This window comes from Athalia rosae, chromosome 1, assembly GCF_917208135.1.
Source record: "Athalia rosae chromosome 1, iyAthRosa1.1, whole genome shotgun sequence".
NCBI classification, from domain to species: domain Eukaryota; kingdom Metazoa; phylum Arthropoda; class Insecta; order Hymenoptera; family Athaliidae; genus Athalia; species Athalia rosae.
In genome coordinates, this window is record NC_064026.1 from 24,478,705 (window position 1) to 24,495,299 (window position 16,595).

General features: G+C 39.7%; 5 protein-coding genes across 6 annotated transcripts; 3 read left to right on the forward strand and 2 right to left on the reverse strand.

The window, feature by feature from the left end:
• Nucleotides 1–2,375: 2,375 nt before the first annotated feature.
• LOC105690961 (putative zinc metalloproteinase YIL108W) lies at nucleotides 2,376–7,399 on the forward strand. Its single transcript, XM_012409157.3, has 4 exons — nucleotides 2,376–2,561; nucleotides 2,913–3,138; nucleotides 3,977–5,379; nucleotides 5,541–7,399. The coding sequence occupies exons 2-4, from the start codon at nucleotides 3,136–3,138 to the stop codon at nucleotides 5,752–5,754; spliced, it is 1,620 nt and encodes a 539-aa protein (XP_012264580.1). The 5' UTR covers nucleotides 2,376–2,561; nucleotides 2,913–3,135; the 3' UTR covers nucleotides 5,755–7,399.
• Nucleotides 7,400–7,537: 138 nt separating this feature from the next.
• LOC105690962 (glycolipid transfer protein) lies at nucleotides 7,538–10,179 on the forward strand. 2 transcript variants are annotated; one of them, XM_012409159.3, is made up of 6 exons: nucleotides 7,955–8,346; nucleotides 8,544–8,697; nucleotides 8,970–9,025; nucleotides 9,106–9,227; nucleotides 9,297–9,447; nucleotides 9,531–10,179. In XM_012409159.3, exons 2-6 carry the CDS (start codon nucleotides 8,553–8,555, stop codon nucleotides 9,711–9,713), a joined length of 657 nt encoding a protein of 218 aa, XP_012264582.2. In that variant the 5' UTR covers nucleotides 7,955–8,346; nucleotides 8,544–8,552; the 3' UTR covers nucleotides 9,714–10,179. The 2 variants fall into 2 exon arrangements, with proteins under 2 accessions (XP_048509276.1, XP_012264582.2); XM_048653319.1 differs by lacking the exons at nucleotides 7,955–8,346; nucleotides 8,544–8,697 and adding an exon at nucleotides 7,538–7,889.
• LOC105690963 (transmembrane protein 17B-like) lies at nucleotides 9,891–11,174 on the reverse strand. The gene is made up of 4 exons (XM_012409160.3): nucleotides 10,922–11,174; nucleotides 10,749–10,852; nucleotides 10,567–10,680; nucleotides 9,891–10,480 (listed from the first exon to the last, which is right to left on the reverse strand). The coding sequence occupies exons 1-4, from the start codon at nucleotides 11,031–11,033 to the stop codon at nucleotides 10,238–10,240; spliced, it is 573 nt and encodes a 190-aa protein (XP_012264583.3). The 5' UTR covers nucleotides 11,034–11,174; the 3' UTR covers nucleotides 9,891–10,237.
• Nucleotides 11,175–11,325: 151 nt separating this feature from the next.
• On the forward strand, nucleotides 11,326–13,772 carry LOC105690915. The gene is made up of 6 exons (XM_012409069.3): nucleotides 11,326–11,547; nucleotides 11,814–12,226; nucleotides 12,313–12,524; nucleotides 12,603–12,875; nucleotides 12,956–13,164; nucleotides 13,254–13,772. Exons 1-6 carry the CDS (start codon nucleotides 11,477–11,479, stop codon nucleotides 13,327–13,329), a joined length of 1,254 nt encoding a protein of 417 aa, XP_012264492.1. The 5' UTR covers nucleotides 11,326–11,476; the 3' UTR covers nucleotides 13,330–13,772.
• Nucleotides 13,773–14,054: 282 nt separating this feature from the next.
• On the reverse strand, nucleotides 14,055–16,587 carry LOC105690916 (DNA polymerase iota). The gene is made up of 2 exons (XM_012409070.3): nucleotides 15,420–16,587; nucleotides 14,055–15,302 (listed from the first exon to the last, which is right to left on the reverse strand). Exons 1-2 carry the CDS (start codon nucleotides 16,342–16,344, stop codon nucleotides 14,191–14,193), a joined length of 2,037 nt encoding a protein of 678 aa, XP_012264493.2. The 5' UTR covers nucleotides 16,345–16,587; the 3' UTR covers nucleotides 14,055–14,190.
• Nucleotides 16,588–16,595: the final 8 nt, after the last annotated feature.

A 16,595-nucleotide genomic window follows, 5' to 3' on the forward strand; every position in this document is an offset into this window, starting at 1 on the left:
GGCTGGAAAAAGGTGGTGGTGGTTGTGACCTGAGTCATTCTTGCTCTAGGATATTATTATATATCATTCGACTTCTTGAAAACCCAACTCGGAGAGTTTCCTACACCGGCGTTTTCGTATCCGACCGTATAAAGTGGATTTTCTGACCACAGTTTCTCGAGTCCTTATATCTGTTTCTTCTCCTCTCTTTTTCGGGAAGAGAAACAAGGATAAAAGATACCGTGGGGGTATAACAGTTTGACGTGCATTAGCCCCAATTGCCCGAGCTGGCCAGCGTCCCGATTATCCCGACTTTATACCTTACCCTGTATGTATTTGACAATTGACTATCACTTTACCAACGTGAACCGGGAAGATGGAAACCTTTTTTTTTTCCTTCGTTCTCCTAATCGATGAAAGCAAGAGACATTTTCGAGCCTAGCACCACGGAACCGCGACCTTGACAGTAACCTCTGGGAAGTATTACCTCGCGTGGCAGGGTCGAATGGTAACTTAACGCAAATGGCGATAGTTTAGCCTTTGACCTAATTTACCCCGAACACGCGTACGCTATTGGTAGGTGTATTTCCGTTACAATTTAATAAACGTAACATCGTTTATCGAATGTTAAATCGACTAACAATGTCGATAGGTCGAGCGGTTACATTGAGATTTTCTGTTTCCAGTTCTTTGCAGCTGCAACATTTTAAAATAGAAGTTGATCTCCAGACGGCACGTGTCCGCCGATCGTCGTTGAAATTTGGCAAATTTAATGTATAAGAATAAAATAAAATACGCTGTGGCTGGTATGTAACGCAATTATATTATATTTGTGGCGGTTATCGTCCGGCCGTTGTACGTTGAAAGCCAAAGAGGAACTGCGTAGTTTTGAAACAGCGCTATCATTATCCTCCGTTGATATAACGGCCTTGAACGAATCCTCAGCTCACCGGTGAAACGATTTTTATCCCAAGACGTAACACTCGGCGTTCAATCGGGTATATATGTACATATAACCATCACATTATACTAAGGTACACTTATATCGCGTTAATCGTGGCGGACGAATTCGAAACGCGCATTCGCTGAACGCACAACGACCATCAATGGCGGAAGTATATTTTGTATCAACGACACACCGCTCTACTTTAGGTATACTTGTAGTATTTGTGAAAATTAGAATTCTATATAACGCTAGTTAGCGAACAGCGGAAAAAATATGTGAGTAGTATTTGCTACGAAATACAAAAAATTACCGATCCACGTGTATGCGTGTATCCGGACTTAATTTAGAAGTGAAGAAACAAATAATTATTGCGATATACGGACGAGCATAATATTCAATGACATGATACGTCATTGAGAGTATTTGAGTTTTTAACGGGTCCGTTGAGATCCCCTCGTATGAGGAAATTTTAATGTATGATGTGTGTCTGATACAAGTTGGTTTTTTTTTTTTTTTACTCTTTCAAGCGGAGAAATATGCCGGCGGGGGATTTCGATTTTTGATGAATAAGAACGAAGGAGTTCAGAGGCCATAATAGCGCGAATTCTAATGTGAACTACATACAATATCTTTAACAATGGAAATGGTGGAATAACACAACGCTACGAGCGCCACAATATGCTAAAGGGACTTTGACCTGGTGACCAACTTGAAGGGCGAAGCCACCTCTTAAAAGAAGGGGAAAGGCAGCTACCGTGCTGCAGGACCTGCTGCAATAGCCGATATGGACAGCGACAGCAATTCTCGGAGGCAACGAACCTCTCTGATCGCCATCAAAGTGGCTATGTCAGAGTAGAGTGTACATTAATTGATGACTTGAAGTTGTGGACACGCTCCCTTGTCCTACTTTCGTCCCTCGGGCACTCTTCTTCTCCGTTCTCTTCGCTACTATGCACTACTTTCTTCGGTTGACGACCCCTGCGCGGTTAATATTAGATAGGTATGCGATGGTCAGCTATAATCATATCTACGAATACAAATTTTATTCAACAATTCCCGGTTCAGAAATGAAATTAGATATTACAGTCACCCCTGAAGTAACAAATATTCACCGTTTCAGCACTCGAGTATCATTTCCAACCATTTTCACGTAGACCTTTCGGAGTAATGGATCTTGCGTCGTACGATATCTTGACAAACACAAATTGGCTGAAACTTAATGCGAAATTTATTTGTACAAAAGAAGATTTCTTGAATATGTATATGGACAAATCCGAGTGGAATTTCGGCTTGTTATTGGTAGTCATATTGCTGGATTATTTACATTAAAATTGCTCTTGACTCCGCAGTGCAGTGGTGTCTTTTATCTTCTTTGGGATAGTTGGAAAAGGGGGCAGCGACGCAGCTTTCCTGGGATAACAATCATCGATCGCAAACTCTTCCGAGTTCTTCTGCGGCTGTTAGCGAAAGAATTTGAAAGATGGTTTTATAGCTTCATTTATTTTCCACAAGATCGCTCGCGGTAATTTGGAAGAGCCGAAATGAAACTCAACTGCGGAAGTGTACGACGACGGTGTCAAACAACTGAAGAAAGACCTCGGGCAACGTCATCGTACTCGAACTATTCTAATATTCCGTAAGTCACTCTTGCCTGCTCGTTATTTGCCCACAGGGCTTTCTACTATTCTAAGTTTTCTAATCCCGCAGTAACATTCGGTTTGGGTAATGTAAATTGATTAAAAGTATCTATACCGGCTGTAAGAAATCTTCCTAATTCATTGGGTATCCCTGAAAGAACTGGAAATCAAAATTGTCAGGTGAATTCGGTGACCTTTTCTTCTTCGAGAATGGACCAAAGACCAAAGACATTATTGGACCAAAGACGTTCTTTTGAGGTAGCAGAGAAGGGGTTAAAGAATTTCCGCACCCTAATCCTGCCGCATCGCGGAGTGTCAAAGTAGAGTAGTGTCTATATAATATTTGAAAGGTCAAAGTGGCGCGCGCGCCGCAACACCCTGCAGATTATTTGGCGAGGGGGTGGAAAACACCCTTAACAGAAGGGTGCGGAGGGGTCAGATGCGGGTGCGCGACGAATCGGCGCCACAGTACCGAGGACTTCCACCGTTTTTATCGGCGCCACAGTTCCGCCGCATGTCTGTGGCCGGTTGGCTGTTTTTCCGCAACTGGCTCCGACCTAATACGCGAGCAAAATGGTAAGTCGTAAAACCGTTTTTTTAAATCCTCAAAAGTGGCTTATAACCTCATAGGTTCGGAGACTGTTCGCGGACATGTTCGATCTGTTACCGAGTAAAAATAACGCATGACTCTGAATTTACCAGCGTGTTTCCCCCCGTTTCGTAATAGGCTACAAAAACACCTCGTTTTGATCGCGGCCGCCAGACTGGACGGTTCGTCGATTTAGTAATTTGAGGTACCTTGCGTACACAATTTTTGGGAGTAATTAATTATTTGAATTTCTCAAAGTATGCCCGACATCGACAACGTTTGTAGGTGTTACATTACTATCATGTCGTGCAAATTAGCAAGGTACCAGTAAATGCTAACAAGCCACTTACTCAGCCGTGAACTTGATTGATCGACCCACGATACGTAGAGTTTTAGGCAATAACAGTAACGTAATCTTCATTATATTTCACTGGGAAGGCTGAAGTTAAAAGCTTTCCTAAACACATGCGCAAGGCAAGCTAGCCCGATGATTTATCATCTGGCATACGTATCATTAGCTGTACGAATTCCACCTCTACAATTTACGACATCTTACAATAATTCGAAAGACAATTTTACTTCCACGCTTGACAGTCACAACCATGCGGTAATGACAGCTGGCCCGATGATTCTGGTATGACGCTCCTTCTCTTTCAAAGTTGAAATGTCTGCCGGGTGATCGCAGCACCTTACGGCATTATTTTAAAACCGCGAGATATACGAACAGAGATGAGTCACCGACACAAGAAATATTTGGATGAAACTCTTGGTTTTTTGTAAATACGAACTTATTGCGTAGCTTTCAATACAAAATGTATGTTTTAGGTGCTCGCCGATACGTCGTCGGTTCCTGACAACGATCGTTATGGTTTAGCAAATGGTAACAACGTCCAGGGCATCGTCGTCACCAATTTTACTGACGGCGAAGTTTTGAGCTATAGTCTTGCACTACTACGAGGTAGAGTTCCCCCAGGATGCGGACGTATCGTAGTGCGAGGACCTAGGAATACTATTTCCGAGTGGCCTGTAGTGGGGGGCGAGTTTCGTGCCCTTGTAGAACTTTTTCGAGGTGAAAATGCTATCGAGCTTGAAATCAACGAGTTTCATTGTCGACTATGTCTAAGACATGAGCCGAGAACAACCAGGTTGCGAGTGACTCCAATTTATGTCATCTGCGCCGGTCACAATGGGTGCTTTCAAAGCCCAAAGGGTGAGGATTGTTCCGTTGAAAGTGCTGCAACCAGAATTGGCTTGGGAGCTCGTCTTCTGCAAACACTAACAGCGGAAAAATTACGGGAAGCTGGACATGGAAGAAAAACATTCCAACTAGAAAGGGATCTTGATGGAGCCGAGTGCCTTGTCATGCACAGCATGCTCCACGTTGACAGGGCACGAGCTATGTCACAACGGGATTTATGGGAGCTAATTGCCAGAGAACTCATGACAGGGCCTCTTGCATCCAAGGATCGAAAGTACCTCGCATTTCTATCATGCACCCGTTACAGAGGTGCTCCAAGTCCAAGGACACATGAGGACACTCTGGCCAGAACAGAGGGACACGCAGCCCTCGGTGGAGGAGGTCTTGCTCTTTTTGGGTCCGCCTGTCTCCACACATGGCCTACTTGCCTATCTCAGGTTCTTCCGAGATTTTTAGATCCTACAATCATAGATACTGAGCAATTGATGGATGACAGTAACTATAGAGGCACTCATGGCGGTTGTCTCGCAACAACGCTGGGATCGGTTCTTCATGAATTAGGACACACCTTTGACTTGGGACATACAAGAGAAGGAATAATGGGTAGAGGATTTGACTATGTGGATCGAGTATTCGTGGGACGTGCTGGAACTGATTCCAATAGAAACTCCATCAGACATGACCCTCAACACACAACAGTAGCCCTCAGTAGACCCTTGAGCGTTACTGTTACCGTCCAAGGGTCTTTTGGAGGTGGCAGCCCTAGGAGAGGAAGACTCTTATCGGAAACTTCAAGGCCTTCACCTTCGCTCAGTCCACGTCTTGGACCAGGAAGGCTTTCTGCTCCAGCAAGTCCTGAACTCAATAGATCATTCTCCAAAAGCCTCACAGCTTCTGAACCACCGCCACAACCGGATAGAACATTTTGGGGGCCGTCGTGCGCTTCGCTACTCGCTTATCACCGGTGGTTTAATGAACAAATCGATAATTCGTTTAACAGAGGAATAGAAATCAGATACGACGCCAAAAGGTGAGTCGAAGTTCATTTTTAACTTCTTTAAACAATGATACTTCAACAGTGATTCTGATATAGATAGTATTCTAGATATACATATACAGTTTCTTCATCACACAATGTAAAAAATATTATACTGAGGGAGCCTTGTTCTGTTTTTATCATTTTTCAAACAGAAACGTAGTGCGCTCCAGGTTCGGTGTGCGGATGATGGAACTCAGGGAATCCTCTGGTGAAATGGTAGTTGGATCCCGCCAATTTCCAGGACCAAGACCACCCCTGGAAGCTCTTGTTCCTCCAACACCACCTCATTGCATCGCACCACTTACTCTTGTCGCTGAAGATTCTGCTGGAAATATTCTGAAGCATCCAATGCCTACGGCTTTTTAGGATCAGCGCCTTCCACTGTATACACAGTTAGTATTACAAATTAATAAGCTTTATCGTATTTATTTCACCCCCAATTAATATTCCTATATCCTCATCGTGAGATAGATTTTACCAAAGACTGGAGCACTGAGGATTGTTCCAAACTAACGGGGATGATTATATCTAGCTAGGTAGTCGAATTATAATCGGTTTGAAAACGTAAAAATTATAATATGTTGTTAATAGACACACTCAATTACCGTTTCTCCGTAGGTAATGTATTGAACATACACCTATAATATGATATACAGCGAATCAAGGATTTGATTTGAAATACAAAATATGTATATACATTGAGTGAAAAATCAATCACATTGACAGTTCTGCGGTTTTATTTTGTGCTTCCCTTATAATATACAGTAATTATATTGAGTACTGAACGACGTGATTATATACGAGGATAATGATTCAAATTGAAATTATTAATACTCAATTAGATAGTATTAAACGATATCCAAGATCGGAAAAAAAAATACAATACTCCGCGAAATTTTGTTATCTTTGGGCCAAGTTTAATTAGAGTATAATTGAGAAATTGTTATTAAATAATAGAATCGCCCGTACAATAGCCCATAAAATCCCTTTCGTACATGTGTAACAGGATTAGACACGTACAATTGAATTCTACGTTTGATGTAAAAAGGTATACGTACACGAAGTATTCAGATTAAAAAAAAAACATTCAAAGCTCGTCATGACTCGTTACATGGGGTACGGGCACAAGACCAAAAACCTATCCCATCCCCAGTTCGATTAGGTGTTGCGAAAATTAGATACTACACATACAATAGGTAGTACATATACCAAACTATACTGCACATAATCCAGAGCGCAATAAATAACAAAGTGAGATGAAGAACTTGTATAATTTAATTGATGCTTGTGCGTCGTCTTGAATCGTGAGCTGAAAAATTAGTATATGTATTAAACCAACGATAATTATTAAATCAGATCGGGTACGCATGTAAATTATCGAAACAAAGGGGTCGGCAGTATGTGTCCAAAACAATAATTCGATGTTGTATGTCGTACATAATTGTTATTATACTATCTGAAATCAAAAAGGTGAAGTCGTATAAATTTAAAAACAATAGAAGATTGAAAATGAATATTTTATATCTATCGTATGTATTGTCCAAATATTTTTCTATAAAAATATTCCTTTGTAGTGAGTATAGTATAATGATTTATAATAAATATTAATCCTGCTCATTATTTTGTTCCAAGCCCAAGTAATATACATTATATTATAGTTATATAACAGAGAATAATTCCAACTGTCAACCCCTCGAAAGTGATAATAATCATAATTATTATTGATACTATTATAGCTGCTTAGCATACTTTAATATAATAATATATGTATACCTAATAACGTAGACCTATAAACACGACAATTTATACCTACCTATAGTTATAAGCACATTCTATACTATTTATGAACGAATTGATTAACAATATAATAATACAGTTTAATTTCATAAATTATTTTGTTATATTCTATAAGGTCTCGATATGTATAATCATGTAACCTTGAAGACAATATTTTACCGCAGACTTAATTTATTGATATACTATAGAAATAATAAAAGATATGAAAGCGTTACAGTAGACCTACCGAATATAGAACCGTTTGAAGAGACAATCGCAATGTCTCAATGCCAAGGTTTACAATCTGTTAATTTATTTTATCGTTCCTTTGTAGTTTTCCATAGGTATAATTTTCTATTTTCACCTCGATTACATTACAGTTCTGGTGCTAATATCGCCAATATGGATTCTAGAACCGTGTGGAACTGATGATATATTTCCGAGTCCTATACAAATATATCTGAGGTCATTCTGTACTTCACCCATACTTCATACGCCCAGGAGAGATAAGATAAGAAAATCTACAACCGAACCCAACTTAATCGATTATTTTATATTTTTAAACATAAATTCTCACGCATTGCTTCTAGGTGAACTATCACGTCAGTTTAATTTTGAAATACTAATTCTAAGGCAACCAAAAAAGAAATATATGTATAGGTATATTGCCGGAAAATCTATCCGCATAAAAGTATTTGTTGGGGTACGAATTTCTTCAGGAATAGGTTAGTCAAAATAAAAAAACAATACGAAAAATCATATTAATAATCGATGTTAAGAATTTGCAGTTGGAAGTTTAAAGAGTATACGTATACACCGAAATATATTTTGTACGTGTTGATTCAACTGGAGAATTTTATTTAGCACATATCAATTGCTAACTGCAAAAGTGTATACGATTTTGATATCGGATCGCAGATTCTGAAAGGCGGGAGAAAAGCCGCGATTTTGCTCTATAACGGTGGCAAAATCTAGTGGAGATCGGATAGCGATTATGATGGATATTTTTAGACCACACGAAATACCAGAAACTTGATGAATATTATTGATGATATTATAAAGATGGCAAAATTGTATAGTACACTATAAATACCAACAACTTTCGACTATGTCGTCGCATTATTGCCGCGGGAATATACCCTTGATTACATTATCATTCACCGAAAAAACTAAAGTAATCGAGTACGTATGTCATTGTGGTGAGGCCGTATCGGGTAATATGCATAACTGCATGGATGAGGATTAATTTATTTTCTAATACTATGATCTTTGAATTTATGTCAATTTAGAAGTTTAAAAAAATCGCCTCAGCATCGCGTTGCCGACATGATCGTCTTCGATATCACACAGCAATTAAACTTCAAATTTTTACTTTCTAGACAGTAAATATGTCCACACCGAAGAATGATATTAAGTCTAAAAATTTCGAAGATGCATGTGATGAACATTTCATTCAATTTCCTCAAATTATAGACGGAAAAATAAATACTGAAAAGTTTTTAGATGCTGCGCGAGGCGTTGTACAAATAGTTAGTAAGTACTAGCCAAGTTACCACGCGTTAGTTTTTTGTACGTGTCATAACAATAACATAACCTTGACAGACTATATAAAACGTTCCTGCGACAGTAACGTACTCATAATTACTTGTGAGATAGTCCCAGATATCAATAAAAATGATGAGACCAATTACCTCCATCGTGACGCGTATTATTTGAAAAAAAAATTAATGGAAGTATTGTTTGTCCTGGATCAGCTCAGTATTGATCTTTAGGAAATTTCTAATAATCTGATTACATTTTTACAGATAAATTTGGGAAATTATTTGCTCCTGTGAAATTTGATATGCAAGGAAACATTGAGGTAAGAAAATTGAGTTTTCACAGTTTCAGTTAGTTCAAAGTGATTTAGTGATTGATACTGGATTATAAAAAATATTACAGAAACTAACAACAAAGTATGTGGCTGATAAGGAAAAACAATCAACATTGCACGATATGATTATATTAGAGAAAGCAACTGGAAAAAATTTAATTGCTACCGATGCTCTCATGTGGTTGAGGAGGTAACAATTAGAGTTTACATGATCTACATAATTTCTGTTTACTGTCACCTGAAAAATTCGTTTTTTCAGAGGTCTGCACATGGTTCACTTGTTCTTTGAAAAGATTGTTGAGGATCACAAAACTGGAAATACTACAGAGGACTTGGGAGCGTTTCTGAAAAGATCTTATAAGGAAGCACTCGAGCCATATCATGGATGGATGGCACAACAACTATTTGGTGTACTAAGACGAATTTAATTTGAATTGTTTGAGTCTCTCATTGTACTGATCGATCAATAACCACCCTCCTATATGTGTTGCAGCTTCTTTCACGAATGGTTCCTACACGAACTCAATTGTTACAAGCTCTTGCTGACGAGCAAAAAAACAGGGATGACACAATTCTGCAAGAATTAGAATCTTTTCTAGTCAATTTGAGAGAAAATATACAGAATCTAGTTACCCTTTACCTGGAGCATAGCCTTGAAAACGACGCCAAAGTATAACACCAATATTGCTACAAATCTAAAATACCTGATAATTCAATGTTGGATCATCGTTACTAAGTTTCATTGCCAAACATAAGTTCTATATGAATTATAGATTCAAGTTTAATATTTTCGCGGTTTATATGAAGATTTTTTAAACACGTTTTCAACTCTAAAGAACTACACCTGCCAGTGCTTCGACTGATTGCCAACTTTAATTTTAAAGTGTCATGTGAAGTTAGCAAATGTTAATGTACAAAAAACATCATAGACAAGAACAAGACAACAGCTTCACCAGAAAGTGAAATAAGTTCTGTTACTAGCCGGAGAAGAAATTTTAGTCAGCAAATAATATCAGAAATCCTTGAGTGCCTAAGAACCTATTGAATAATAATTAACTAGGTAAAAAGATACTAGATTTTAATATCTATTGTAAATTCAATGTCTATGTGATATACACAGAATAAAAAAATTTATTTATGCATTTTAGACTTTGTAAATGGTTCGGAATTTTATGTACAAATGTTCATTTCTTACGAATTTTATTCTGGTTTTTCATGAATTTCATACAACTGCGCTAAATAAAATCTTCTTGCATGATGATTTGCTGAATTTCTCAAAGCAATTGTTCCAGTTACTATCTCGACTATAAGAAAAAAAATCATCATGCTGTTTATTATATGTTCTCCAATAGCTGGTAACAGTCCCTGATCAACAAATAGAAACATCTGAAGAGGAAATTGTGCAAGTGTAGAAATCAGCCAGAAACTTGCCAATTCTGGAATCTTTAAACAGGAGGAATACCAATTTGGATTATTGAGTTACGTCCAGCAATAATTAGATGACAAATGAGATTTTATCTCACTAATACCTTTTCCGATAGATTCCCAAGGTATCCCAAGTACAAGCGCACACATTCCAATACAATAACGACTAGGAAAACTCCCACTGTTATGACTTTGTAAATGTCTGATAGTTTGTCATACTTAAAGAAAAGTAAATTGTTTGTTTGAACATATGTATATTACACTCATTTATAATAATTGTACATACTTTTTCATCCAGAAATACCAGAGTGGTGAGGAACCAGACCGGGAATATCCAAACATTGAAGTACAATGCTATTTGTAGTGGCAAACTAGACTGGATTTGATTCCCTAAAAAATGAATGTTCCGTATTTAATTGAATAAATGCACAGCGACTGCAGTATTCGATGGGTTTATACCGATATCATGAAACTCTTTTAACCGATTATGGTAAGCTAGCCCTGGAAATATACGATCGGAAGCGCTAATAACTTTATCCTTCCACATCTTGCTACTCGTTGACGGAAGCATTCTTCAGACAGCGTTAGTTATCGTGTCGTTCAACTGATTTGCTTAAAAAGCCGCGGTGACAACGAATTTCGAGATCCTTGAATAAAATGAATTTAACAAGACTCGCAACTCTCTATAAATCTATGGTTGCAATACTGTCACTCGAATAAATGTATAGTCGCCATGGCCATGGGTAACGATACCTTTGGCGTTGACTGAAGATGAGCAGTCAGTCAACGCCTTTGGGCCTTTGGGTTGCCTACATGTTACCGCGAGGACACTACTATCGAAGGGAGGGGAGCCCTTCCAGGAGAACTTTCTAATTTCGGAACAATGCCCTTCTCCTTAGCGGCTTATAGTCAACGGCTACAATGCATCACCAAACACCCCTGAATCGGGTTTCATAACGTATAAGTTAATATTTTGATTATTTTCCTTGTACTCACGAAAGTGTTTGTTCTGGTATGGGTGATTCTGTCCTGAGCTTAGATGACATAATCAAGAAATCGAAAAATCCAGCGATGAAAGGCCGAGGGTAAGAATACTCCATTTTTTACGCTAACGTACCCTGTGTCCAGCTTCTCCCGTCGCCTCACATTTACAAAAAAATTTCACAAGGGCCCAAATATTTAAAACTTGATTTCGTTATCCTATTCCTTTACCTGTATTCTTACAATTAGTTCTCATTCATTTCATTTGCCCCAAAAGATCCCACCATGCTAAACCGTATCCTGAATTATCCTATTATTTTATGTAGCCACTGAAACAATCATAAATTTGTATATTGCCACCATGCATCAGGTCACGACGTGGTATTAACAGAGGTGGGTTACGAACTAATGGACCAGCAAGGGGCCGAGGAATGCCGGTAGTTGCCGATGCTAGATTCAAAATAATCCAGAAGAATAGAGAAAAGCTTACTGACGCTCGTGACAAGCTTGCTCAAATAGCTAAGCAGTTTGATGCGAGGTTGAAACTCGATAAACTCCGCGCTACTCACTTGAAACTGATCGATTCCCCACAGACTGGGATTTCCCGTCAAACTAGCCTAAATGGACGAATTACCCTCACAACTAATAAAACACATAATAAAACACCGCATCAGATTCCTGCGCCAAATTACTTGAATCCAGGACCTAGAAACATGGGATACAGGGCTCCACCCATGGTTGAGGCTCCGTACATGGATGAAATGGAGATAAATTATAATGATGGTGAGTGTAGGCATCTGTGCACTCAATTTTTGGCATTACCGAAAGATACTCAAGTATTGCTTACTTGATTTCCTAATATACTCTAGATTACATGATTGAATCAGCACCATTGCGGAGAACGGTTAGCAACGAATATGCACCTACACCACCGCCGCCGCCACCAGTGTTTAATATTAAGCCTTCCGGCACTTATACTTGGGTTAAACCACCAGGTAGCCACCTTGGAATGATTCCGTCTGTACGGCAGGCTGAAATGGAGCGGCCACGGGATTTTAAAATCATCGCACGTAATTCACTGGTAGGTTTTGGCGCCATTAGATTACCTCTGTCTGCTGATTGGATGCGTCTTTTCAGCATATAGACATTTCTATTGTAGGGTAAGGCTGCACCATCATCAAAAGATGACTGGAATTTTGGATCCAAAGCACGAACAATTCTAGCGCAAGATACGGTCAGTGACAGATACTTAGATGTCAGAGGTCGTAGAGAAATCGGTGTTAAATCTCGTCTCGATTCTTTACCAAGTAAACCTCGAACAATGGGCATTTTATCCCGCCCCAAATCAAGCTCAAACTCAACCTCAGCTACAACTGGGTACCGAATCGTCGTTTCAAATCTACAGGCAAATGTAACCCAGGAGGATATCAAAGTGAGAATTCTACAATGGTTTTTCTTTTCGTACATCTCAGCATCGCGCAAAACTATGAGATATTGAACTTTTTTTTGAAGGAACTATTCGAAGATGTAGGAGAATTATTGGTGTCGAGGTTAGTGCGCCCTGGAACAGCAGAGGTCATTTATAAGACTTTGAAAGATGCAACCAAAGCTGTGGAAACTTATCACAACAGACAACTTGATGGACATCCTATGAAGTGTCTGTTAGTTAACCCTCGTCCAAAGAACAATCCAACGGGTCCAGCAGTCAGACCATTGCCCGAGTGAGAAACAAAATCATATGTCTGCCATCACTTTAGTTCCTGTGTTCTGGTTGTCTCGTTCATCATTGCATTTATATGTTCTTTTGCAGAACGAGAAGAAGTGCAAGTTCAAGTTATGTACAGCCGAGTCTCGGAGCCGTTCATCGCGCGCTATTCGACGACTGAATCGATCATTGTTGAGCAGCAATATAGAGCTTGAGATACATTCTCTATAATCCATGAATTCAAACTCGTCTATCGAGTAATAATAAGATCAATGCCCAGCTCTGCTCCAACACGTACCAGTTATGGTAGATGAAAAGCGTCATTCCATGTCCGCCGCTAGATAATTTAACTTGGCTTTTTTGTCGACAATTTCGAGATCTTAGCGAATTTTATAACGAGGGAAACTTCGAAAAACAAAGTAATAAATACACGAATAAACTGATCATTACAGTTAGTGTTTGTTCAGCCATTTATTCCTGAAACAATGAACGATACTGAGCAAAGGCTATTAAACGTTACGTCTTACACAATTGTATATTATAACATCACAGTACTGGTGGCTGGGTTCATATCGTGTGTATGATTGTATAATAAATCTGTCCTGACTGCGCAATTATCGAGCAGTTACATTGTGTCATTCTTGTATGTCTAAAGAACTTCTGTTTGTAGGGTTTATTTTTCCAAAAATCCTGGCTAGGTAGAGAAACGGACTTTCATTTTCATCTACGCAGAAGACGAAGTTTCTCATGTCCTCTTATGGCGATTAACTAATTGCGCCAGCAAAAATTCATCTTAAGGCTGCACCATTTTATCGACTAATAGAATTGAAAGATTACCGATCTGGACTGGTTATAATGTTCCAAAAAACACTATGGAATAAGAAATAAAAAACACAGAAACTTTCATTTTTAATGAGTAAGAATAAGTATGTATTTATCTGAGAATGCATATTCTATATACATATGTACACGGCAGGCGCGCTTTAACTTGTAACATTAATGTTTGTGAGGTTCACATGGTTCGCATATGCGCGTTTGTACGTCACTTGTTTGCTATAAAATATTTAAGTATATCATTCGGTTTAGGTTTGCTAGTTGTTGGCCATGTACGGCCAATCTCGGTTTGTAACTCTATAGGGAGTGATTTAAAAACTGTTGGATCTGTCCCCGGTGGTGGTGATACTGGAGTCATTGGCGACATGGGTGAAGATGGTCCGAGCCTCAAGCTTGCCATTTCATTACTCGGCGACTCTCTACGACCGCTCAACCATACTTCTAGCTTAGTTTTCTTTGGTGAGGGCTCCACTTCATCAGGGACATCGTCTTCATCAGGTGAAAGGTAATGACGTTCTTGTGATTGTTGTTGAAGACAATCATCATGACTGTGATGATGGGAGGGTGAGGGAGAACGATGGCGGTGATGATGGTTATGTAGAATATTGTGGCGGCGATGACTATGATTCTGATGATGGGATTGATAATTCCGATTGTGATAACAGTCCGACAACGAAACACTGGAAATACTTGATGTCATCAGACCATGGACGGTTAATGGCGACACTGCAATTTTTTCCACATTGGAACTCAACCATGAGTCGGGTTTGTTCATTTGTACATCCTCTCCTATATCCCCCACTTCTCCTGTGCTCACCCTCGTTGTCGTGGCTGTGGAGCTAATGGCGGTAGGGACTGAGGTAGTAGTTTGCAGTGATCCTGATTCTGATACACCTTCCTCTGAACTAATATCGAGTACCGACTGAACTGCAACTTGTTTGCGTAGGAATGAGGTAATGCTACTTCTTCCTGATACCCGTTCCTCAAACTTTGTGAAAGCTACTCCCAGAAGAGTTAAATGGAATGGCTTGGCTACGTCAACTGCTCTGTGAAACAATTTCATAGCAAGAACAAGCATTTTTGCATGATCGTAGACTCCCCCCCTTGTCGATGGCAAGAGTGTGTGGGGAAGGGCGCATTGTCTAGTTTCTCTTTTACCAGTACTTGGCTTGTTCAAGTCATGTTTTCGTACAGTCACCTTCAGTGCCACAGGTATCCTTCCATCTTCAGTGGCCAAGTCTGTGAGTCTCCTGAGTAGAGCACCCAGGCGTGACTCTACCTCATTGACTAAAGACACGTGCTTAAATCCATCTTCTATGCCTGGAAATTAGAGAAACAAGGTATTTTATATCTATCTTTATTTTCAAAAATGATGTTCAGACCTAGCACTTAAAATATGGATACTTTCCACCATACAATGAGGCATTGGAAACATACCTATGCACTGGGGTTTCCCAGATGGCTTAACGATACTATCATCGATACCCTCTGCGCTATCCTTGAGTTTTCTGGCCAACTCACTTCCGATCTTGGATTCTAGATCGTCCATGGACATTCTTCGCACATCTTCCACAGTTTTTATGTTCTTTGTAGCAAGCAACTGGGTGGTTTTGGTACCTATCCCTGGTATTTTTGACACAGGACCAATCTTAGTCATGAGTGCTGGTGCCGAGCACGGGTATACCAGGGTCTGTTGATTAGGCTTGTGAAGAGATCCTACCATCTTTGCCACTAGCTTATTGTGTCCAATGCCTGCGCTGCAAGTGATGTGTAATTCCTTAAATATACGTGCTCTCATAGCAGCCGCAATCCTCGATGCAGCAGCAAGCCGTGAGTGACAACCGCATGGACATTCTTCTTCGGAGGCACCAAAAATGTTTCCAACCACCCGTCTGGACTCATCATCAGAAGCATAGTTCTCACTGTCGAATTCTTGGAAACCGTCGTCCTTCATACGACAGTCATTGTCTGACCTGGCAATCGCGTAATCATTTACCATAGACGATACATCGACAAAACTCTCATCCATACCTAACCTCTCTACGAGAGGTGTGAATTGGTGTAATATTTCTGATATTTTGGCAGAGATTCGACGATACTCAGTGAGATCTTCTCCCCTAACTAGGGCCAGCCCTGGACACAGTCGCAGCGCTTCTTGAACAGATATGCACTTGCCAACGCCAAATTGTCGCGCCGTATAATTACTTGTAACCACGATGTTCTTTTGTTGCACACCCAAGGGCCTTCCGTTCAACTCAGGATGTCTGAGCATTTCCACCTGGGCGTAAAAGCAATCCACGTCTAAATGAACAATGGACCTCGGGTGCCGTACAATTTCCTCGGAGTCGCTGCAGATATCCATTGACGCGGTAGGCAATTATTTAGCCAACGATCGCGAGGGCAATAACCATGCGATTTAGCAACGAAGACGAAGGCAAACAAGATGACGACTGGTCAGTGGTCAGTGGTCCAGCCGCAGGCACTTCACTACTTCAAGCTATCCAAATATCTTTACAACCAAATTTCAAATACGTATAAAGTTTGAAGAAACACGAAACGACAAAAACTTTTAAGTTTCAACTATGTTCAACAATGATTATAACTTCGTAAGTT

What these genes read in the sequence shown, in the direction of transcription:
- LOC105690961 (XM_012409157.3), top strand. An exon ending in ATCAGATACGACGCCAAAAG is followed by an intron (nt 5,380 to 5,540) that starts GTGAGTCGAAGT and finishes TTTTTCAAACAG; the next exon opens with AAACGTAGTGCGCTCCAGGT.
- LOC105690963 (XM_012409160.3), bottom strand. Translation starts at nt 11,033, where the DNA reads ATGCTTCCGTCAACGAGTAGCAAGATGTGGAAGGATAAAGTTATTAGC. An exon ending in AAAAGAGTTTCATGATATCG is followed by an intron (nt 10,853 to 10,921) that starts GTATAAACCCAT and finishes TTCATTTTTTAG; the next exon opens with GGAATCAAATCCAGTCTAGT. An exon ending in TTGGGAATCTATCGGAAAAG is followed by an intron (nt 10,481 to 10,566) that starts GTATTAGTGAGA and finishes TCCTGTTTAAAG; the next exon opens with ATTCCAGAATTGGCAAGTTT.
- LOC105690916 (XM_012409070.3), bottom strand. Translation starts at nt 16,344, where the DNA reads ATGGATATCTGCAGCGACTCCGAGGAAATTGTACGGCACCCGAGGTCC. An exon ending in TGGGAAACCCCAGTGCATAG is followed by an intron (nt 15,303 to 15,419) that starts GTATGTTTCCAA and finishes TCTAATTTCCAG; the next exon opens with GCATAGAAGATGGATTTAAG.
- LOC105690962 (XM_012409159.3), top strand. Translation starts at nt 8,553, where the DNA reads ATGTCCACACCGAAGAATGATATTAAGTCTAAAAATTTCGAAGATGCA. An exon ending in AGGCGTTGTACAAATAGTTA is followed by an intron (nt 8,698 to 8,969) that starts GTAAGTACTAGC and finishes ACATTTTTACAG; the next exon opens with ATAAATTTGGGAAATTATTT. An exon ending in GCTCTCATGTGGTTGAGGAG is followed by an intron (nt 9,228 to 9,296) that starts GTAACAATTAGA and finishes TCGTTTTTTCAG; the next exon opens with AGGTCTGCACATGGTTCACT.
- LOC105690915 (XM_012409069.3), top strand. Translation starts at nt 11,477, where the DNA reads ATGGGTGATTCTGTCCTGAGCTTAGATGACATAATCAAGAAATCGAAA. An exon ending in TCATCGCACGTAATTCACTG is followed by an intron (nt 12,525 to 12,602) that starts GTAGGTTTTGGC and finishes TTTCTATTGTAG; the next exon opens with GGTAAGGCTGCACCATCATC. An exon ending in GCAGTCAGACCATTGCCCGA is followed by an intron (nt 13,165 to 13,253) that starts GTGAGAAACAAA and finishes GTTCTTTTGCAG; the next exon opens with AACGAGAAGAAGTGCAAGTT.